We start from the raw sequence: 24,023 nt of genomic DNA, 5'->3' as shown, positions 1-24,023 counted from the left end.
TTAGCTCAAAGTCTGCTAGTCGTTCTGGCAGGCTTAGAGGAGGTCTCTACCTACATCTGTGCATACTGCATTGAACATGCTTGTAATCTGCTCCAGTGTCATGGATTAATCAAAAAATATGTGTCTGAGGAATTTTTTATTTTTTTTTGCTCTCCTTGTACGTGTGCTCTGGGTAGGTTTAATCATCCAGTTTGGGTATTACGTATGAACATGGCCCGGCACGTGTGGGTGTGTATGTACCAGTGAGCATGTTTCGAAATGCAGAAAGAGTGAAACTCTAGCAGACTTGTTGATTAAAGCATTACAGATTCATGCATGCATGTCTTTTATTCTACGTCTGGGTTGGTTCCCGCCTGTGTACGTCTGGGGATAATTCATATTCTTATGCACTTCTCTTCCCCCGAGGACTCTGGGACATTAGGCTAGTGTCCTTCTCAGATAAGGAAAATCATCCTGTTTAATCAGCTGGCATCGCTTTGAAAAAAGGTCATTTCATTTTTAGGGTTACAGTAAAGACTCGTGACCAGCATCAGGTTAATGGGACACAGAGGCAAGCAAATGGGTTTTCTTCTCATGTCCTGGTTACATCCCTACGTGCTGAAATACAGTTATTGAAGCAGTCGTGCAGGTTTGTGTAAAAAACAGGGCTACTCCAGCCTTAATTAGCTGACATGATGAGTCTCTACTTTGGCTGATCGAGTGTTTGGGACTAAGATGCCATTTAATGCAGTTCCACAAGCAGAAGCCACTGTGTATGCACATGTATGTGTTTGTGGTCGAACAGCGCTTTGAGCTGGTCATTATGGTGTATTTGACAGATTGGACTGCAGATTTGTAGCTCAAGTAGGTCTGATTTAGGAGAGCCATTAAATTTACGGACTTGTTGATTAGAATACGAAATGCAGTCTACACAACGTGGGGCATATATAATGTTTTTTTGTTTGTTTGTTTTAAGTGTGCCAGCATGTTGGATTTTAAAAGGAGTAGATTAAACGATAGCTTGATGCAATTTCCCTGATTTAGTGCACAAAATGTTTAAAAAAATTATATACATCTCAAGAACTGGAGTTTGATGTTTTGATAACCTTTTTTATTATTATTATTATTCTGGTTGTTTACCTCAGTTGTCAAAGACAACAGTCAGTCAGACTGTCCTACAGGTGCACATGTGTCAGACATCAAGACATGAGTAGACCAGCCACTTCAGGTGGTCCACCATGAGATGCAAACTTCAGAAGTACTCCAGGAAAGTTTCAGAGGTTGGAATCAGTGTGCATGAGTGATGCACAGACCAAAGTATATACATATATAAAGAAATGCCTCATAATCCAGTGCATCTGTCAAACACAGCAGAAGTGGTGTTATTGATTGGATGTGTAGCACTGCTGGTGGAGTCGCTTGATGATTTTGCTTCTAATTGCAGCAGCGCGGTGATCAGTACATACATTAAGACTCCTCAGATCCAAAGGATCGCATTAGAACACGAGGAACAATGATCCAGCAGCAAGGCAGTCTTAAACATTCACCAAAAGCAATTTAGGAGGAGTCATGAACTTGACCTGGAGTTCAATTGAGATCCCAAACAAGCAAGAAGTGAAGATGGCTGCAATCCAGGAGGACCAGAGCATCATGTAGGCGTGTGATCGGGCAGTTGTCTGCGTGACAAATTTAGTTAAACTGGTTTGATCACATTAGGGGACCATATTTGAAAATGGTTGCAGCCTCTACATAGTTTACTTTATGTGGATGTCACTGCCCTGACATTGAACTGAAAATACCATAGAGGTAGCATGCGTGAAGAGCCAACTTTGCTCCAGGTAGCAGAAACAAAGTGAAAATACAACTTCTCCATGCCAGTGCACGCCACCACATGTTCAACATCATGCTATTTCATTGTCTTATTTCATCACCTTGTACAGCTTTCTAATGGGTTTACTGGGCCATGACTGGCCAGGTGATCTACTCCATCATAGCTCAAACAGGATGCTGATGGGAGAGCAGATTTCTGTCGTATGTTTTTCCTTTCGTTGTTAGTAAAATTTTACGAGGCCCGACTCGTTTGTTAGTTTACTACCTCTGCTCAACCAGTCGCTCTTTGTATGATTATGAAATGTGTCTTTGCAGCAGTTGTTTTGCACATTTGCACCGAGCATGATTATACTAATGACAACTGACCGTGACAACCGAGACTGAAGTTATCACGTATTTCCAAAAATCAGAAAGTATAAAAATGATCACCTCCTTTTACTGTTAGTCCTCATTCTGTTTAGAGCAATGGTGATAATATCTCTTGAACTAAACACTGCTTGCTAGATAACACAGAAGACACTTACAGCAAAGTGATAATTACTATGTTCGCTTAAGACACTGCTAGTCGGGCAGCTTTCTACCGTTATTTTAGGAAACTGTTCAGCTTGTCATAAAGATAGATCTATGCTGGCCGTTCAAACTACGCCTACCAGCCACAACATTAAAACCTAATATTATGTGGAGCCCCCTAGCGCCAATAAAACAGCTCTGAACCATCTGTGATTGCAGGTACCAGGATATTAGCTGTAGATCAATTAAGTCCTGTGAGTTGTAAAGTGGATCATATTAGTTTTTCCCACATATCTAACAGATGTTTGAGCAGGACTGACATGTGGAGAATTACAGGACAAGTTAAAGCTCTTTGTTAGGTTCTTTATTACAGTTGAAAGATGCTGTCTTTGCTATAAAGGTCTGCTATAATGGCCTGCAACACTGTTTAGGCAGGTAGTGCATTTCATGCAGCAAACATCCTCATGAATGCCAGGACCCAAGCTTTTCCAGGAGCACACTGACCAGAGAATCATGCTGCTTCTGACATCTGCCTGCCATGTGCATGCACCCAGCTCTCACCATGATGTGCAACAGAGCATGATTCATCAGACAAGGCCATCTTCTTTCACTGCGTAACTTCTGATGCTCCAGTGTAAGGGATCTCAGCAGTGGACGGGGGTTAGCATGGGCCTTCTGGCAAACCGGTGGCCATACAGCCACATACTCATGTACCGCAACCAGCTTTAACCCTGTAACACCAAGTTATTGTGATCTCAACATCATTACACTGATGTTTTTTTGTTGTTTTTTTATTTGTCAGAAGGTTCAATAAACAGTTTGAACAGGTTTAAATAGAAAAATTACATTTTTTTTGGCAATTATTTCATATTTCAGGCTTTGCAGGGTCACAATTTCTAGCAATTTCAGCTCAGGATATCAACCCATCAGTTAGCCTTTGCTCCCTATGTGCATCTGTGAGGCTCGGACACCTATGCCCCTGAAGACAGTTCACATATTTTATTTCCTTAGACACGTTTTATAGGGAATTACCACTCCAGATGAGCTGACTGGGTCAAAATCATTTGAATCCTTATACATCAGCTTAAGGTTAAAGGCATGTTCACTAGCTGCATACCATATTCCACCCTGTAACAGGTGCAGCCAACAAAATAACAAAATAATGTAACAAAATAACTGGTTGCATTCACTTTACTTGCCAGGGGATTTAAATATTATGTCTGATCTGTATGTATTTGAGTGCTATTCATAAGAAACTGGTATTTTCTTGTCTATTCATAAGAAATTAGTGTTTTCCTGCCTACAGTAGCAGCCTGTACCAGTAAACATATGTCAGTTCAGTAACCACGACCATAAAAGACCCTCATATCAATTTTGCATTCTGATTACCGCTAACAGCTTCGTCTAGCAGTCCCAGTCTTCAAAACCCATCCCCTGCGGCACACCTATGAACTCCTTTATTCAAATGGGAGTGGTGGGAAAATGGAGCATAAATATATCCAGTTAGATTTACCTGGCAGGTTGGTTCCCGGGGGCTGTTCTGTTTTAATCATCTTGGTTAGAAGCTGTTCCATGGCTGACCAGACTGACGTCCTGCTGAGCACACTACTTGCAGAGCCAAAGCAGCGCGTGGTGCCGTCTTTTGTTGCATTTCTTCAGAGGGGGATCCAAAAGAAATCTACTTTTACTCTGACAGTCTGTCAAAAGTATAAATGAATGCGTACACATAACAAATGCGGAGTTGTGTTGCCACGGTGTGGTTCTGTGCTCCAGCGCAATTTATTCAGTTCCATTCGATACAGTGTTACAATATGCAATGAAAAGTATTACCCATTAAATGAACTCCTGTGAGTCCTGGCCATGGTCATGCTAAAAAACTTACAAAACACAACAAAGCAAATTTCACATCTAATTATAGACTAAGCTGCATTCACACCCCAAGGCAAAGAAAATTAAACTAGCCTAAACTAAACTGTAGTCTTCTTCCATCTGCTGTTACAAAAATAGTTCAGTGAGGAGAGAGCCTTGCTTCTGCAGTTACCACAGAAACCATGGCAAGGTTCGTCAGCTCTATGGAAACACCACATGAAGAGAAGCACATGGAAACACTACTCACATGAGATCACTCCATGAAAAAAAGAGCTGCGTTAAAATTCCTGTGGCTGGTGTTTACTTGTTAGTGTAGAAAATAGCATTTATAAGCTTTATCGTGGTGGATGTGGCTAAGGACTTTGATATTACAAACAGGTCATGGTTTCACACAGACAGGCACAACATATTTGCCACCAACACCTTAAAGGATACCTGATATAGTAATTTTGAGCTGCATATTTTTCCAGTCCTTGATTCTAATAGTGTAGCTTTTCATGATTCAAGTTTAAAATAATGTCTGAAACAGGCTTTTTTAGCTCCTTGTCCTTTAAGGTCCCTATCTCTTTAAGACTTCTTTCTGATTGGCTGTCCTTTGCAAACAGAAGATTTCAACAGCAGTTGGATGGGACTTCTGCGCTCTCGTTGACATTGTGCTGCTCTTCATGATGGCTTCGACGCAGTGAAGAGCTCAACATAAAACAAGGAAAGCATGACAAATATGAAATAAGACTTATTTTATTAAAATCAAGTCTTGCAGAGTGACATATTACGTCATCAGCCAGACATTGCATTAGCATGTTCGCGGCATGGCTGCTTTAGCAAGACGACAGGCTATGGGAGGGCTTTCGGCACGTGGGTGGTGGTGTTTTACATCGGACAGATTTTAGTGCAGGTTAGAGCCTGACGTGATGATCCAGATGATCTTTTATGCGCATCTTTTCACATTAAGTCTCAGATGGAGGGGAGGGCAGCAGGCAAAGGATCGTCTCTGTACTGTGGATGGCACACTGCTGTTTGTGTTTAGTGTGGGAGGAGGCACAGCAGAACCAGAATGTAATACAGACTGTGAGGCTATGGTTGCAAAGAATTGGACCAGTAGCTGCAGTTAGACATTCTTCTCTCATCACAGGAAGAGAATTATCCGCACGCTTTTAAGATTACGACGTGACAGCGTGGATGCTCTCATCCACTTGAAGGGTGGTGCAGACAACTTCGATCCCATTTTCCCCCTTAAATAGTTCTCCCAAAAGGAGAAAAACAGTGCATTCTAGTGGCTATGTATTTTTTCTTTTAGCTTTTTGAATGTGTTGAAGGCATAATGCACGCACCATACTTCATACATAATGGATTGCTCCAAGTCAATGCTGTTGGTGATGACTCCATTTGGGCATGTAATATTTATACAGCTGGGTGAATTCGCAAGAGAGAAAACCAGGAATATCCTATCTGAAACCTAACAGTTTGCCTTTACTACAACTTTTGTGTCCTGCTGTTGCACCTGCAGGTTACCTTTAGCTTTGTGCAGCGTTGGGGTCAAAGAAAGGGTTTTTAATGATGACAACAAGTCCAGTTTAACTTTCTCTGACACTAAAGAGTAAATTCATAAAATATTACACTCAAATGCATCTCAGCTAACATTTTGCTTCTAGTAAATTAGTTTTAGCTCGCAGGCCTCTTTGATATGAAATTATGCCTGTAGATGCTGCAGGACTGTAGTCACTAAACAGAATCAGATATTCACACAGAGAACTTTCAGATATTGTTGGTTCTGTGTAGGTGTGAATACTATTATTCTCACCTTGTGTGTTTTCCTAGTCAAGAGAGCTGAGGCAGTCTCGGAGCCTCGGGAGATTCCCGGTTGTGTTTGCGTTTCAGTTCCGCTGTTCCGGTGTCAAAGCTGCTGAATGCTGGAGGTAATGGAAGGCTCAATAGTAGAGAATTGTTCTGGAAGTGTGATATACATTGGTTTCCCCCCAGTTTGCCACCTTCTGTGACAGCAGTTCTACACTTTCAGTGAATGCAAACACTAAAGCTGTAATTCCTTGTAGGTTTTGCCTCAACAAACAACTATTTAGAGAGCGGGCCCAGACAGAGCAAAACTATTTTGTCATCCATGTTTCACATGTTCTATCAGTTTATGGCTTTTTATAAAAATCGAATTGGTAGATGTTTGTTTTGATTTATTTCAGAACGGTGTATTATACAGTAATGTGGGCTTTGTAGGCTTTGGTATGGTCATGTTAACTTGGTAGTCCAAACCTATGTTTTAGAGATTTCAAGAAACAATCGGCTGCATGGTTCAAAAGAATGCAACCCACCATCATACTACAATTTCGACACCTGTAACTTGCACGTAAGCAATCCACTAAGCAGTGGATGACTATACAAGGGGATTAGATCAGACGGCAAGTATTCCCCAATTGGAGATCCCTAACAAAGTCAGCAAAGAGCACATTTGGCGTTGGCCAGCTTGAAACTGTATTTTTTAAATGATTAATGCAAATATCATGTTTTCTGGAAAGCTGCAGGGAACTCACTTTAGAGGCCCTTTGTGTGATTTTTCCTTTTCCCAGATCTACAGTATAGATTTTGGAGAGATACACCAGGTTGAAATAAACCACAAATATGCTTTAATTCAAAAACAGATTATAAAGTTTGGAAAAACTGTTATGCAATGGCCACAATCAACTTTATGGTGTCATTATAAATTGGTTCTGATATGGATAACATATGGAATAATTACTCTGCATACATTTACATTTGGTGAAAGGTTTGAAGCTAATATTATTGTTATTTCTGTTGGCTGGACTTACAAAATATGCTCTAATTCATAAATCTGAAATGTACGGTCTATAGGCAAAATGAAGCAAGATCAAAGTGCATTCATTGCTTTATTTAATTTTGAGATGTTTATGTATATGTAAGAGTCTAATAAATAGAAAACAGCAATAAAATTTAGCTGACTATAGTTGGCGGAGTAGGATCTATTGATCACACACATCTCAAAAACGAGGTGAGCTAATCTAAAAGCAAGGACATGCTATGCATGTTAGATGGGGATGTGGGAAGATTAACAAAGGCATCAATGTTGCATGAATTTACATTTTCACACAATTAAATGTAAACCAATCAGAATTTCAGCTTTGATTATAGCTTTAATGTAAACTTTTAGCCAACCACCACAGCTAGTACGGAAAATCTGGCTCTAACCTCAGTGCAGACTTAACAGGGTTTTAGCCACTCACAGCGTCAGTGAGGGGCTCTTCTCGTGAGCTCACTGTATTTCTTTAAATTCTCTGTCCATTTGAGGAAGACCTGTCACGTGTCTCGCTTGTGTCGCATGTAATAGTAGCATGAGACACCTGCTTTTATGAAGACAATCACCCGTGACAGAAACAGTCCTGCTATAGAGCCAGTGACCAGAAAGCTGCTGGCAAGAGGACTGTTTGTTAGGGATCTGCCACCCTTTGCAGATGTTGTCATGGAAACACTCTTTTGGGGTTCTCTCTCTCTCTCTCTGTTTCTCTCATACAATGCAGCATTAGGATGTTAATGCTATACTCAAAACAGTTCAGGTTTCCATGTGACTCCCACGCTTACATAATACTGTAGTTGAAGGGAAAAGCCACTTACAGTATGCCATAGAAATTATACTGTGCCCATGCTACATTGTACTTATTATACAATACCTGTGTACCCATGTATTATACTGTACCTACGCTGATAATTTATGACGTTAGTCACATCAGTTTTTGTGTTAATTGCATGTTAATACACTTAAGTGTTGCATAAAATGGGTCACTTCTACTGTATATGTTGGCTATACACTGCATATTAAAGATGGATGCTTCTTAGTCTGGTGGCCACTGGCCTAAGCCTCGAGTTAAGGATCTCGGTTTTCCTAAATGCTGAGTATGGCTAACTACAAAGCAGGGATAGAGCATGTTCAGATGGTAATAACTTTGAAATCACATGGTAACCTCTCCTAATTAATTTTATTCTGCGTTAAATAAGACTTGCAACGATACCATTAACTCATCATGAAAGTGTTTATTGATGTATCAAACCACGTAAGAAATGGGCATTGTAGTCTTTTATAGTCTATGCAAACAATTCAAAGCTACCACACAGTACGGTAGCAAAGTCAGCAGTTTTGTTTTGCCTTTGAACCAAAGCTACACAAAAAATAATCCATGATTTGTGAATTATGCGCGTGTAAATTGCTACCAGATGTCCCCACTGGTCATAAGAAAGAAAGCAGGTTTCAAGGATTTCTGCCTTCCAGATCTGAAACCTCCATGTCTATGTACAATTTATAGTTATACTTAAAAAGAAGGGGGAAAAAAGACATTTCTATGTCTACATATTTTTAACGAAAGCCTTGAGAGGAATCCCAGGCATTCCTGGGTTGTTTATTTGGAGGTTTCTCTATTAGGAGAGAAAGAATAGAAAATAGTTCATGTCTTTTTCTTGCCAATGATATATAATTTAGACCTGTGATATGAAGGCTGATTTGAACCAAACTGAAATGAGACAGACTTCTGATTAGATGATTAGTTATTGATATTGTGACAGTACTCTTTAAAGAAAGTTACTTTCAGAAGGTGGAGTATTGCCAGGGGAACACAAACACACATAAAAACTGTGTGGATGTAATTCAAGTGGAGGAGTAGAGGAAAACGCGTGGACTACCCTTGTGTAATTTTGAAGAGGTGGCCTACTAAAAGTCTGTTACTCACAATCTTTTCCAGTATACAGTCGGCAATGTGAACTATCAAAGGGCATTCACCGCTGCAATTGAGGACAGACTTTCAGTTATTATGTGCATAAATATATATACATTTCCATACATACAGAGTACTAAAAGACAAATGTGAAGCAAGCAAAGACTCAGATGACTTATAAAACAGAGCATTTATGTGATCAAGGATTCTCTGCTTATGTTGATGATTACTCCCTGAATCACATGACCAAACTAGAAACTTTTAATTTCTACACACGTCTTTTTTGGTCATTGAGAGAGTTAACTCTAAAAGAAAAAACATTTTTAAGCAGCTGGCACTATATTCTAATTCACACTGTGCTGTAATGACCTCCCCATGAAGATCTGTGATAAACCTGCTGGTGTCTTTAGCACACTGGATATCTCCAGCTCTATAGGTGGGAGATAAGGGTTTTAAAAAATATATATCAGCAGCACACTGGGATATCTGGAACGGTTTCTGTGTTCGATTTAACGCTGACGTCACCCGGGAGCATTGAGCCCTGCGCCGCAGTCGGTCCTGAGATGAATGCACAATATTCAAATCTTCCCTACCTGGTTCTCTCACTCCACCCTGTGGGCTCACCATGCCAGCACAATCCCACGAAGGAGTGGAGACCATCAAAATACCAAATGAATGAAATGAAAAACACATTCATGTTGTGACAGCTGTAAAGTGTGTGTGTGTGTGTGTGTGTGTGTGTGTGTGTGTGTGTGTGTGTGTGTGTGTGTGTGTGTGTGTGTGTGTGTGTGTGTGTGAAAGAAAAAGGGACAATAACTTATTGCTATTGTATTTTATTTTGAAAACACTATTTTAAAAAAATCAAGAGTAATTTTAAAATTGATTTAACTTTAGGTTGATTCATTTTTTGTTTGTTTGTTTTGTTTGTTTTTTGTTTTTTAGTTCTGAACAGGCCCAGCGAAAAATAAAGGCCCACTTTCAGCACTTCCGTTTAGCACAAGTGGCACTATTCCCTATAACAACCATCCAGATCATGCGCAGTGATAGCTGAGAAAATCCAAAATAATGACACATATAAATACTAACACAACAGCAAGAGAGTCTCAGCTTGTCGGTCCTAGTTTACGTCACTATTTTACACTATTACGACATTTAAGACTGGGCATGTGTTTGCTTAACGTGAGGATCATACATCGCTGACCATGTGAGCAGGGTGCTTTGAGGGATACGGTCAAACACCGTGTGCTGATGAATGAAATGAAGACGTTTCGCATCCCTCCTCCTGAGTTGAGGGATTTCAGCACCTTGGACAGCAGCCTACACGCCATTTTCCCGGTGATCCATCGGGGGGCGCAGCAATCACGGTGTTACATGTGGAGGAGAGCGAGGATGTTTGTGTAGCATCAAAAAATGCTCCCCGGCATTCACTGCTCTCGCTTTGATACTACTCCACTACTACTACTACAATTTTCACGCAGACTCAAAGGATAATTGATAATCGCGTCACTCTCTGCGCGGATTTCCTGTGAGATTCCTGCTGCGCTTTACGTCCAAACTTTACGGCTCAATCAAGTGAAGCGCGAGGACAGAGAGAGACGCGGGGGGTTGGTGGGGAGGGAGACGCTATAGCTATGAGTGACGCTTGCTGTGCTCAACCTCTGGACAATATGGCAACGTACAGGCAGCAGTCGACTCGTTAAACGTTAACGTAAAGTAAATGTAAAAATAAACGAACAAATAAAGCAGGAATACACCTCACGCTTCAACGGGGCAGCCCGCCCATTAACGGGTACTACCGGCCCCACACGCCCCCTCCAGCTTCCGCGGCTCTCGTCTAAATTGCACCGTGGCTCTGAGTGAGAGGCGGCGGACCGACGAGCTCTGGTGCTGTCTGCCTGGTGTGAGGGCTTCGGACTGATGTCTCTGCCTGTCAGGAATTTAAAGTGTCTTTCTCCGGTCATGTGCCAGTGTAAGGTCATCTGCAGCAACCGGACCCTGTCTCTTATGTTCGGGTGTAAGGTAAGGCTGCTGCAGCAGCAGCGACTCTCATCTGGATGCACTTTGTTCAGACACCGAACAAAACCGAGCAAAAGGCCTCTGGGAGAAATTAGCTTTCTTTCCTTTTTTTTAAATTATTTTTTTTATTTTTTCAGAGGGGGAGGGTTAAAAGCCATCTGAACCGCGCTTTTTTTCCCCTTCCAAGTGCAAATCCACGATAGTAATTAGTGCAGTGAAGTGACTTGGCCATATGTCTTGAGCCAGCAAGCTTATTCACATCTTAATACCTTTGCACCGCCGAGTGGTCGGGGTTTTCGTGCTCAGATGGTCGATTTCATTTTACACATAGCATGCTACGGCATCGCTGGCAAGCACTGTTGTGTTTAGTGTTAGCTGCTGTTCAGCGTGAATTCACAGTCGGATGCTGCTTAATGAATGGAGCATCACTCCCTCCTGTATTTCTCCTCCGTCTCCATTGGGCAGGTCACGGTAGGGCTTGACCACAGGTTCACTTTGCATTCCAGCAAGGGAAGATGCATGTTGTGCTTTTGACCTTGGAAAAACCACTTTATTGCTCAGGGCCACTTAAGTAGCCTTCATCCTTAGAGGAAGCTGCAACAGAACAGAGCCTGCTTGGAGTAGGGTAACATGAACGGAGAGTAGCCTGTTCTTAAATCAGACCCAGAGGGTGATGTTTGCTGTTTATCAGGAAAAATCAGGCAGTTTTTATTTTCTTGGATGTTTTTTTTTTGGTGTTTGTCTGTTTTCCATCATGATGAGAACGTGTAATCCAAAGAGAGGACATTGGGCATTCATTCACTGATTCTTTCACTGATTGTCCAGATTTTCCTCCCTCCATCCCTCCCAACTTCAGGTGTTTCTAGTATTGCAGCCAGTTCAGAGTTTCCCTCCACATGGCACACTAATCTGTTAGCTTTACAAAGCCAAATCCGACTACACCGCTCTGCTCTGGCCAGTAATTGTCGCTACACTTGCCAAAATGGTGTGTACATGTGTACAGAGCTCCAGTTAATTGTTTGTAAATTCACTGCTGATGTTTTGGTTCGTGTTTTGTCTTGTCACTAGAATCCAGTTCACTTCCTAGTTTGTGGCTAGAAGATAAGACAGCTCGACATCTTCGTCGTATCCTACTACCTGCAACTATTTGAACATTTTGTCTGCTGCAAAGCTGGTGAGGTTTTACGTGGGTGTTTCCTCTTCGTGTCTCTGAAAGGGTGGTCCTGCTGTGCTCAGTATTGAGTTTACTAGCAGAGATAATCCCATTTGTCCCCATGCATCACTCCCTCCTGGCTCATATCCTCCTCTGCATCTCCATCAGGAAAACCACACCTTCCTGGTGGAAAACACATCAACATTCTTCTTCCAGTGATTCAAGCTGCGTCTTCTGTAGTCATGCCCATCCAAGTGAAATGCAGTTCCACAACACAACATTTACTCTGTCGTAAAGAGCAGGTTTCAGGTGGGATTAATGACTCAGTTAAAGCCACTTGTACAGTAATTCTGTTTTAATAGATCTGGCTTCTAAGCATGGGATTCTTTTCATTTCAAGTGTAATTTATAAGCAATTATTTTAGTTGAGATTGTTTGGGAACTTTCTGGTAAGGCTGTCTCTATGATGCCACTGGTAACTGTGTTGGAGCTGGCTTGTTTTGGGGGAAAACACAGGAATCATCAGTGCATTCAGGACTAGCCTCAGCATTGTTCTTTCATGTGCAAACAGTGTATAGATGCAGGTTCAATAGCCCTCCAGCAGCTTGTGTCCAGTCAGTTGCAGTCTCGTGGGGAGTTGTTATAGGTAGGGCTTAATTTGGATCTCTGGGATATACAGTGTATTGGATCAATATTTTTTTTTTTTACCTCATATCATGTATTTGCACCCTTTGCTCTCAATAAACCTCTATGTTACACTAGCTACCACATGACCGGTCGTTTTCCAAGGGCTTTCAAGGTGATGTATTTGCATAACCTTTGTTCTTAAACAATGCCCGGCACAAATCCACTCAGTCATTTTGAATACAGTGTCTTAATTAAAAAGGTCTTTCTATGGCTGTAGGCACTCAGCAGTGCTTTAATGGGCTCTCTTATGCTTAATGGCCATTGATGGCCTAGCAACATTCAGTCAAGACGGCCTGCCTCACTTTGTCTTTAAGCCACAATCTGGAGCGGTACTTCTACTAAAGCCCGTGCAATGTAAACAGGCCAAAGAATAGAGTTTTAAAATCGAGCGTTAGTGCAATGAATGATTTATGACACAGGTATCAGCGCGCCTTCATCTCAGTGTCAAGGTCTGTAATCAGCTCACCCCGATAATCAATTTCCGCTGTGTCTGTATTGGAAAATAAACAAAAAGAAAAGTCATTCATTACCAGCCCCCAAAATTTTAAATGCACAGAAGTAATTATATAGAAAGGAGATAGCAGAGAGGATATATTTGGGGCACTGATATCACATTCACCATGCTTAATGTCCCTGTTTTTATAGTCTTGCAAATACACTTCTTCCTATGGATTTGACCTATTTTACTCTGCTGTTTGTGTCGCCTTCTTTGTTACAGAGAAATGAGCCCGAGCTCAGCAATAAGCTTGAGGATTCCCATCACTGTAGTGGAGTGTACAAAAGTTCTTCTCAGGTCTAAGATTGAACCATTTCCTTTATGTGCTTATGTGAGCCAAAACACCACACTGTGTTATGAGAGAGGCACATTTATGGTATGAAAACTAAACCTATTCTGAAACTGACCTTACCGAGTCCACCTATCAAGGTCATGCAAAAAATAAAAAATAATATAAAATACATAAAAGTCTAAGAACAATCTAAAAGAGGAAGCTGTTGTTCATAAACATAAACTGCATCCCATTAATGGGATGGTGGTAGACAATACAGTTTTTAATTTAAACAGCTCTAATATTCAAGCTTACCAACATGGCACTTTCCAAATGCAACAGTCACCAGAGTTAGAGATGCAAAAATGATGGCGGAGCCTTTGATTAACCAGTAGAGGCCCTTGTTACAGTTAATGGTACTGATTTTACTTTTAAGCTAACTTTATTGATTGGCAAACACAAAAAGGACCAGAACATTACAAATGAAAAACTCACCTCGCTGAGCATCTGGCACATGGATATGCATCATCAAACATTAAAATTAAATCCATTTTTAGCCTCGCTGTAATGCAAAAAGATTCAGAGTTGCTTTACCCTCCAGGAAGTAAACATTCACAGAAGGCACAAGCACGTAAATAAGCTCAGCATTTGTCTCCGAAAGCCAAAATGAATCACTACCAACTACTAAACATGAAATACATTTATTTTTGATGTTCAGCCATTTAAAAAGCCTCTTTCCTTTCGAATTGTGGTATAACAAGGTAACGCTTTTTATTCTATGCAAGCCATTAAGAAATCAATGCATTTCATCGAGGCGCTTCATTTGCAATATTTATTGTTGGTACTTTTAAATCTACCATCGCTGCATTTTCATTTCTAAAGAAGTACTGTGGTAAAATGGCTTCTCCATGCATGATCGTGTTTGTGGACAAGTCAGAGAGTGAGGGTTAATGTTGCAACCCCCATTACAAGTGCACCATACGTGAAATCGCATGTGGTCAGCAAAAAAACCCCAAAAAACATGGTGTGTGCATGCTTCTGTGGACCAAGTGAAAGGAGATGAAACGATCATCACTGCTGAGCTGTGTCTGACCTGCAGACTTGCAAAAATTTATTTATTTATTTATTGCTAATTAAGGGTAGCATGGCATGACGTACTCCTCTCAGTGCAGCGAATATCCAACACACCCTTTTATCCACGGGGTTGCACTTAAGCTGTCAGGGCTCTGCTCGTTGCATTGCCTGCACACACTGACCACCAGAAATCTAGTCAGCTGTAGGCTCTGACTCTAGCTTCCTCACGTGTCACGAAGCCAAAAGGAGGGAGCATGTTTGCTCTCCCTTCCCTCCCTGTCTGATCTTGATGTTTTCCTGTGTGCATTAATGCCAAGCATTAATTCAGCAGTCTGCATTTACTTCCATTTACATAATGATAAATTTCACATGAGCTGGCCTACTACTGCAGACTCGTGCAAGTGTTTCTTGCCTCGCAAATAAGTGTGAAGTTCCAGTGAAAGCAGGCTCTAGACAGACACAATGCCCCCCCCCCCCCCCCCCCCCCCCCCCCCCCCCATGCCCAGCCCTTTGCAGAAGTGCCACAGCCGAGCACCCACTATGGCAACATATACTGTAACTCTGATCTGATTATTGCGTTTGAGGATGATGCATCTGTGTGGGTTTTATCAATGATGAATCATCCCACAGACAGGAAATTCAGAATGTTATTAGCATCAACACGAACATAAATTAACAAGCAAAAAGACTGAGATTTGAGGAAAGTTAAAACCGCACTAAACGTGCGCCAACTAACTGCTAAGGTTGTTTTATGGCCTTTTATGTTTCATTGTGATATGGAAACTACTTTCAGCTGCTTGCTTACCACGAGGGTTCCCACAGCAGGAAGCGCCGCATGTTTGATTTAGCAGTTTTTAATGCCAGCTGCTGTTCCTGCAATGCAAAAGGAGATTTGAGTCATTAACCAGCAACCTTTTGCTCGCCAAGCAAATGGTTCCACTCTGATATAAAAAAGCCTGTTTTTTTACAGTGGTTAAAATGGGATTCGAAACATGTACTGCTGAAAGTATTTGTTTGATTAAAATGTTGATTTTGAATAGGTCTTCAGGGCAGAACTTAAATCATCTCCCTGTGGGACGACGCGGATGCATTTCTGTTGCTGCTCGCTGTGTAACACCTTCGTATTTCAGCCCAGAAGATGTGTTTGCACTTGCTTTTCATTCAATTATGCTAATAAATCAATAAATCATGATAATAAATAATTTAATTATGCATTCTTAAATAAATATTCACTCTTTGCCCTTTGTCTTTCTGTCTTTTGAAATTTTTGTCGGCCCATTAGTTAGATTGGTACTTAATGCTAATTTTCAGCATTGCAAAGGCGACAACTGTAGACTTAAATTTGGGTAAAGAGGGGGTGAATCTAGAGCATCTCCGTGGGGGTATTGGATATTCCTCTTTGTTGGAGCTCCACTTTTTGATTTAGGACTGATGGATTCTTACATTAACATCCTTCTCAGCACAGCTTTAAGCAGTCTGCCCCATGGTAAATGTAAAAGTCTGTTGTTATTGTGGAAGCCAGCATAGCTACAGGATACTAACACTCGTCAAAGTGTTGTGCTGAAACACCTTGGAGAATAGTCTGAAGTTACCATTGGCAGTAGATGAGTGAATTTTCTGTCTTCTGGGGCTCACATATACACGAAAAAAGTGTTGTACTGGTAGGTGTTGGCTGGCAACAGCAATTGTGATAATGCAAATGACATGAAAGCTGTGTTTGAGGTTTGGCTCTTGTGAAGACACTTGGGAGTGAAAATCAACTGAGAAGGCAACAGTGACTGTTTCTTGATGGATTGTAGTGGAAAAGAGGACGTTCACATGACCGTCACAGGCAAATGTTGCTCTCTTTTCTGCGCTCTGTCAAAGTGACAGTGAATGATGATGCTGGGCACCATGAGTGTTATTTCACCCACATCATCAGTCTGATTTTCAAGATAATGTAAGTAGTCCACGTGAGTGTGGTTGATAGATTCTAGTGGGCTGGTGTGAGGGTTTGTTCACCGATATCCAGGCAGAGCTGTGGCCTACTTACAGTGTGTGAAAGGGAAGAACACAGTGATTACTTTTTGTTGCTTTTTTTCACAGGAAGAGCAAGAAGTAAAGTTAAACCCCAAGTCAAAGACACTTTTATTTTACGGTTTTCACAACAAGCAATTGAAGTGCAGACTTTCGGGTTTAATTCAAGGGACAGCAGAGCATCTCAAAGAACACTTTTCTACTCTATCTGATCACTCAAAGCGCAACTTGGCTCACCCATTCCTACAATGCTTCTTCTAAGTAAGTGCTTTCTGTCTAACATTCACACACATTCATACTCTGATGGACGAATCTTGCCCATGCAGACTGGAGTAGCTTGGAGTTGAACAATCAACCTTTCAATTAGCAGAAGACCTGCTCTACCTCTTGAGCTACAACCACCTATGTTGATGGTTTTAGATGCCAGGCAGTCATTGGCTGCAGGATCATCCAATAATTAAAAGCGATCTTTACAGTTAAAATGATGTTAGTTTGTCCAGTTACCTTTGAGCCTCTGAAAATAGGGCATGATGTAATTCCTAAACAGTCATTTTAGTACTTTTGCTAAACCCGTTGACTTAAAGCTGAGAGTCTACAATTCAATCACATCTTGATTGCTGGGTTTAAAATCAGCTGTGTTGGTGAACAGAGGTAAAATTACAAATCTAAGTGTATTTCTTGTCTAGTCGACCAACATTATGCGTCAGTGAATCATCAGTAATTATATATATGTTTGTTTTGCTGATGTTTGATCCACGCATGAAAATTAACTAGAAATGCAAAAACGACCAAGCTGTTCTCTTCCCCCTACACAACACTGCTGAACCATACCAAACTTGTATAACATTCATTGACTGTGAGTGCAATATTGTCCAAGTGTTTTATTTGTCTGGGATATCTAATTTGTGAATATTGCCTCCCTTGCACATGTGGTTTTCTACCTTTTCACGTTCATTCATTCAGATTATCTCTACCACCTACAGTGTACAGTTCATTGTGTCATCTCAAAGAGCCTCCGGGCGCTTGTTTGGGAAGTTATATTTTGAAAAACTATCCAGATTTAGTTAAATGCAAATGGTCACTGCGACATGAAAGCTGATGAATAAACAAAAGAAAAAGTTAAATATCACCACAGGTGACTGCGTTTCAGCACAGGGAATTTGTGCATAATCTATGTTGTTAAATGTATAACAGGAACATTTTGGTCAAAAAGAGGTAACACATCCTCATCACTTTCATAGGATGCAAATTGATCCTGCTGTCCTGCCTAGTCATCACACCACAGGCCAATTTTGTGGCAGGAAAAACTCTGATTATTCATATTTTTTCCAAAAATAATTACTGTTAATTATTTTTTTAAACTGTCAGGTTTTAAACAATCAGTTGCTCCTATCTAAGTGTTTTAACTTTGGCTTTGTGTTTTGATTTTTATGCCATTTTATGTATTTAAACACAAATCTTCAAATTCATTTGAATAGAAACACATTTACTTTTTATGAGATATGTTGTGCTGCTTCCAAACGTCATATCGTTGCAGTACCAAACAGACTCAATAAAAAGCCCTCTGGGTTGATTTTTAAGAATCAAAAGACATGTAAATAAATGAGCATTCACCTTTAATTGACACAGATTTGCAAGTGAAAAGCTTCTAATGGTTCCTGTAATGTCTTCCACATCAAATGCATTTACCATATAAGTTTGTTGTAAATTATATGCCTGAGGGGTAAGGTCAGCTTTCATTCCATTACCTAATGAAAATAATTTAAAAGCTCATGCTTGGTCCTTGAATTACAAAGTAATGTGATGGCAGACAGCATTTGACAATTGCTCTACAATAACTGAACTCTGTTAAACGTTAAATATTATTATTATTATTATTCACACATAGTACAAGAATTTAAGCAAATACTACTCATGCTGCTCTCCTAACGATGACCTTTAAGTAAGGCAGGCCCTTGGAAACCTCCCTGCCTGTTAGAAAACGATTTAAGTGATCTAATGAGAATTTATGTTTATGAAAACAGATTATATCTTCTTACGTATTTGTGTTCTTGACAGTGGATGTCAGTGCATTCTGTGTATTACAATCCAGAGGGTAACAGCGATGCTTTTCCTTAATTTACCTCATTTTGTCATGCATATACTGTGGAAAAAGTCTCAGATAAAGAGGTTGGTTTATGTGCAAGTGATCACAATCATTCAAAAATGAAACATTTTCCTGGCTCTGTAGAATCACCATCCTCGTAGAAGCAGGTCTTGCAAGTTGCCAGTCATCTTGAAATGCCTCCAGTAGTCTATTTATGGACGTTATTTTGCAGCTAACTTTAATTTTAATGATCACTGGGATATAAAACAAACAAACAAATAAATTAAAACAAATATTTTAAAAATTCTTTGAGTGGTATTATATGATATTTATCCCGAATATGGTTGTTGTGCAAGCTAAAGCCCCACCCACCTGCCATCAAACTTTTGATTTATGAGGGGCAGCCAATCAGAAAAAAGCAGGCTGCCTTCAGAGTGACTTTAAAGTGAGTGGAGCTGAAATAGCTTGTTTCAGCCGGTTGACAAACCGAGGAGCTGCACCTAGAACCAGTTTAGACTGGATTGGCTTGACTGGCTCAGACAGAGATATGCTCTATTATTTAGAAAATGACCATTTCGCTACCGAGCTGTGCGTGGTTGTTTTGTTATCAGGCAATGTTGATGCTCTGGGCATCCAAAAAGGTCGGGTGCAGTTATATGTGTGTCAGATGTGGGCTTAGCTAATTACTTGTTTATTTTTTTTATACTGTTTGCTGATAATGGCCGCCTTCAAACCTCTGAATTGTGAGATGACAAATGAATTTATTCTTCATTGAAAATAGCATTAATGACACCGTCACAATGCTTTTTTGCACAACAAATAACCCAAAACCTGAATTACCAAAGAAAAAAAACACATAAAATTCTGGGATTTCTGCTTCGGAGTGGAAATCGTTTTCTTTTTTTTTCTTTTAGGACTTTCCAAGCTGTTCTTGTTGAACCCTAACAAACAAATAACCAAAAACAGCTGCCCTCCTCTCACACTGCCTAAGTGTGGAAAAGCCAATTATATCTGATGGTGCAGGGGCTCATTCATTCTCTCAATCTCGATAAAAAAATATTAAGCATTTTTATTAATAAATAAATAAAATGTTCATATGTACATATCAGTAACATGGTTCAGAAGGAGCTACAATATTAACACCAAAAAACAGGTGCATAATTTTCACAGAAACAGTGTAAATGATGGAACGCACAACAAAAAAAGGGAGAATTTTATTGTCTTTGTACTTTTAGTTATTAAACCATCCAATCAGTAGTGATATGCATAACAGGTGAATTCAGTGATGGCTCTTTACCTAGCTGGAAAACCGAAAGGATAGGAGAACTTTGATGATCCGTGGCTGTTGAGAATCCCTCTGCCGCCCGCCCCTCAGTCATGCTGGCTTTGTTAAAATGTTTACCAAGGCTCAGTCAGCTTCAAAATCATTCATAGTGTTCAAATCAATCATTTGTCTTCCCCCTCTTCCAAATAAACAAATCCTGTGTCATTTTTAACAATCACACAGTGTGCTTGTCAGAGAAAAATGCTCCAAACCTCTCTCCAGAAGGACACTGTGTAACATATCTTTGAGTTTAATGTCACATCCCCCACCAGTGGGACAGAAGGCAACATGGCAGCGTGAAGGCTGGTCATGCAGGAAAGGGGGAGGAAGTGAAGACCAGAGAGCTCAGGGCTACTCTGAGCGGTGATTCATGTAATATACTTGTCTTTCCAGGGTTTAAATCAGTGGTTTATATTATTTGACGAAAAGACTTTACTGATACAGTTGGAGTTAAGAATACTTAATTAACCACAATTAGGACTAGGGAAATAGATCAAATATAGTCAGTATATTTTGATTTGTTCTACATGGGATGTAGTAAATGTATTGGGAATGCTTGGTACAAACTGTCATATTTTTTTAAGCTGCCAGCATGACACAAGCTTTGCTGTTTTGCTTCTCGGGCTCTCTCCCACGATTCCTTCGCTCTCATGCACATAAAAATAAGTAGATAATAATAAGTTACCAGTGCCTCCATTTAAGTCAACTGCCTTCGTTTTTTTGAAGTAGGCTTATATTAGTGGCAAGCCTGTAGCAGAATCGTTATAGTGCACCTTTCTAAGCTTACAGTACAAAAGGTTTCACGCCCGGCAAACCTTCTTATGAGAGCAGATTTTATTACAGTTATTACAGAAACGTAATAATAGTTTGCCTCCGGGTTTTACAAATTGTTGAAAATTCAGTACATACACAAAATATGAGCAAGTTATGGCGTATTTTTTTATATCAAGGATGCTCTGCTGTATATTCTGCATTTAAAGAGACAGGAATTGAAGCAGAGAGGTGGCTTTAGAATTTATAGATTTGGAGCAGCTGTGGGTTATTGAAATCAATAATTTCACTCAGTTATCTCCCTAAACACATAGACCGATCATTTGGAACCAGAACTTAAATTCTTAAACCAAGTGCATAATTCTTACAGAAACATTGTAAGTGATGGATTGCACATGCAGTAACAACAGGAAGGGATTGGTTTCCCCCTGGCCTGTATTTGAGGCTCAGCCTTAATTTGTTTGTTATGACCATGACCCAGATGTTATTAGAAGCACCTTAGCTACTTTCTGCAGAAGAGAGCCTCCAGTATTGCCCAGAAAGTGTGATGTCTTGCCACAGATACGGCTCTCTCTACTTCTGCTCTGTGGCAACAGCGACTTGAATTGTGTGTTTTTGTCAGACAGTGTCGTGGTCAGGGTGGCAGATGAAAAAAAAAACGAGGATTTCAGCAGTGCAGAGGTGCTGCTTGAAGACGGCTTTTTAACTGGCTGCCAGTTCACGTGTTGTTTCATATTTCATACTTGCTCCGTTTTCTAACAACAGAAACACGAAAAAAAGTGGAAATCAGAACAGCTTTACTGGGAATTCAGCTTCATTAAAAAACATGCTGCTGTCTATATGTGAGTATAGACAGCAGCACAGTAGCTCCATAGAACTAGGCTACATTAATCATAGCTACGTCGTCATGACATTTCTTCTTTTAAAAAATAAGATATATTAATTTAACAGCTGCTAAAAGTATCCAATTACCTAAATAATAATAATATTTTACTGGGTTGTATTTTCTTTTTATGTTTTTGCATGCAAGTTTAATATTGTAATATTGCTTGGGATGAGTTTTAAAAACAGAGAAATATTTTGCATCTTATTATGGACCATATCTCCCAGTTGAGCCACATACTTAATTGAATCTGTTCTCTTACAGTGTGCAGGTAGTTGGTGGTATGCAGTTACATAATAGTTAATCTATGTATACAACAGTGCAGTAATATCAGACTCAGCGCTTTGCACAGAAAAAAAGGGCTTCCAGCTTATTAACCTGTAATTATGCAACAACAACGAGTCATTTCTTTCCTGCCTTCATGCTGCTGTTTTCTGTTGATGGGCTCGCTTTTCTTTCTTTTTTTCCCATTTTCACCCATCCCCCTCACTTTCTCTTCTATCCTCATCTCTATTTCACTCCCTCTCTTTCTTGCTGTCTCAGTGTAATGTGATCCAGGACCGATGCTGGCAGCCCCAACTGTGGCACTGCAATCTCTGCTCTGCTCTGGTTGCTAGGCAGCCTGTCTGAGACAGAGCTCAGTGATGCACCTCTCTCTCCAGTCTGCCTCCAAAACATAAATAAATATATATATATATAAATGAGAAAGGGGATAGTGGCAGGGTTGGCAATCGGGCCACCAGCCAAAATTCTGAAGGACCCACCAAATGTTTCCATTTTTCAGATCGGCCGCTTCACATCTGCAGTGCAGCACGGTAGTACACTGTGAGCCTTCGAGGCTTCAGGAGCAGCGTACAGATATGCAGAAACCGCGAGCTCTAACCCGCAGGACGAGCAGATATCCACTGTGATGCTGCCCACGTTCTCGTGTGCTTGTGATGGAAAATTGCTGCGTGCAGATTTTGTGTCATCACGCCTAAAATGAAACCTACCATGTGTGGCTAAAACAGTGGGCTGCTGGCAGGCTGCCCAGGTGTGGGATATCGGTAGGGGAGTGAGGTTACTAGGAAGAAGCCGCATGATCGGCTACTTCAGAGCCGCTATGAGTCACGGCTCCAGTTGCTCCATGTGGCTGTGGAGGACGTTAGCTTTGCTCAACGCACAATGGAAACATTTTGAGGCCTCCGTTTGTCCAATTTGCGCTTGTGGGCGTCACACATGTTATGTGATAAACTAGATTTGCATATAGATTGTCCGCTTTTAGCTAAAAATCCCTCTTTAGTAGAAATACTGTGCTCTGCTCTTTGTACAGGTAGACTGTCTTTTACATAATAATGTGTAAGAAGATCAGAAACCAGCGAAAGGTGGCGGTAAATTCTGTTTGTGATTTACCTGTTATCGAGCTCCTTTTACATAAGACCTGGCGAGACTAATACCCTCGCCTGTATCTGTGTGTGTCTGCAGAAGTACAGGTACCAGGATGAGGAGACGCCCCCCTTGGAGCACAGTCCAGCACATCTGGCTCAAGGGAAAAGTGCAGAGATGCTTCATATGAGTGACAAAAACCTCGCCGCCATGGAGGCGATCCATGGCTACACACCACACACGCATATCTCACCTGTCAAGGTAGGATACGCACGTTCCAAAACACACTCGCTTATGTGCATTGGTAATCAATACACAACACTATTACAACAGCACAAAGCACTCAGCTGTCAACACTTAGGAACGACGCCGTTAGCCCACGGTGCCAAAATAAGCACACCCTTGCTCGAGAGCATATTGCAGAGAGCTTCACACATCATCGTTCCACAGCCAATTATATATGTACTGCAGTGCTGAATATTCAATGCAACATCAGTGAGATAACTCTGACTTCACATTTACATGACTTCATGTGAGCCACTTTGCGATCTGAGTGCATCAGAGATTTATTTTTTTCCTGCAGTGCAGCTCAAAAACCCTAATTACACACGTGCTAATTATGCTAAATGTATGTTCTGTGGAAGCGGATAATTGTATTTATAATTCATAATATTTGATGAAGACGCTTGAAAATTGCTGTTATTATTAAAGAAGATTGTTTAACACCCCCCTAAGAAAAAAACAGTATATATCACTGATTATTAGATTTCTAATTCAAACACACACAAACACGCACACTATCTATCTATTATAGGTTTTCTTAAGATGTCGTGTTGTCTTTTTTGGAATCATGGTCAACTTAAGTATGGTAATGGGAATGTAATACATTTATGGGGAATAGATACGGCCCCTGGCACCTTAAATGGTCAGATCAATTTTGCACTTACATGAATTTGCACAGCTTCAA

At 40.6% G+C, this 24,023-nt stretch overlaps 1 protein-coding gene across 4 annotated transcripts in view; it reads left to right on the top strand.

Moving 5' to 3' along the window:
* The window catches only part of dlg4a (discs, large homolog 4a (Drosophila)), a 60,656-nt gene that overhangs the window by 9,665 nt on the left and 26,968 nt on the right, over positions 1-24,023 (top strand). For 2 of the 4 annotated variants that reach the window (XM_085470090.1, XM_085470089.1), the window contains exons 1-2: positions 10,409-10,934; positions 23,156-23,317. In XM_085470090.1, the coding sequence (XP_085326216.1) occupies positions 10,833-10,934; positions 23,156-23,317 (264 nt within the window). In that variant the 5' untranslated portion in view covers positions 10,409-10,832. Of the gene's footprint in view, positions 1-10,408; positions 10,935-23,155; positions 23,318-24,023 lie in introns of those variants that run through there. The other 2 variants (XM_085470092.1, XM_085470091.1) reach the window with 1 other exon arrangement.

Source organism: Copadichromis virginalis, linkage group LG10 (assembly GCF_057382275.1).
Source record: "Copadichromis virginalis isolate Kocher_CV1m ecotype Utaka linkage group LG10, C_Virginalis_male_GT1.1, whole genome shotgun sequence".
Lineage (NCBI taxonomy): Eukaryota > Metazoa > Chordata > Actinopteri > Cichliformes > Cichlidae > Copadichromis > Copadichromis virginalis.
This window is presented reverse-complemented; position numbering and strand designations above follow the sequence as displayed.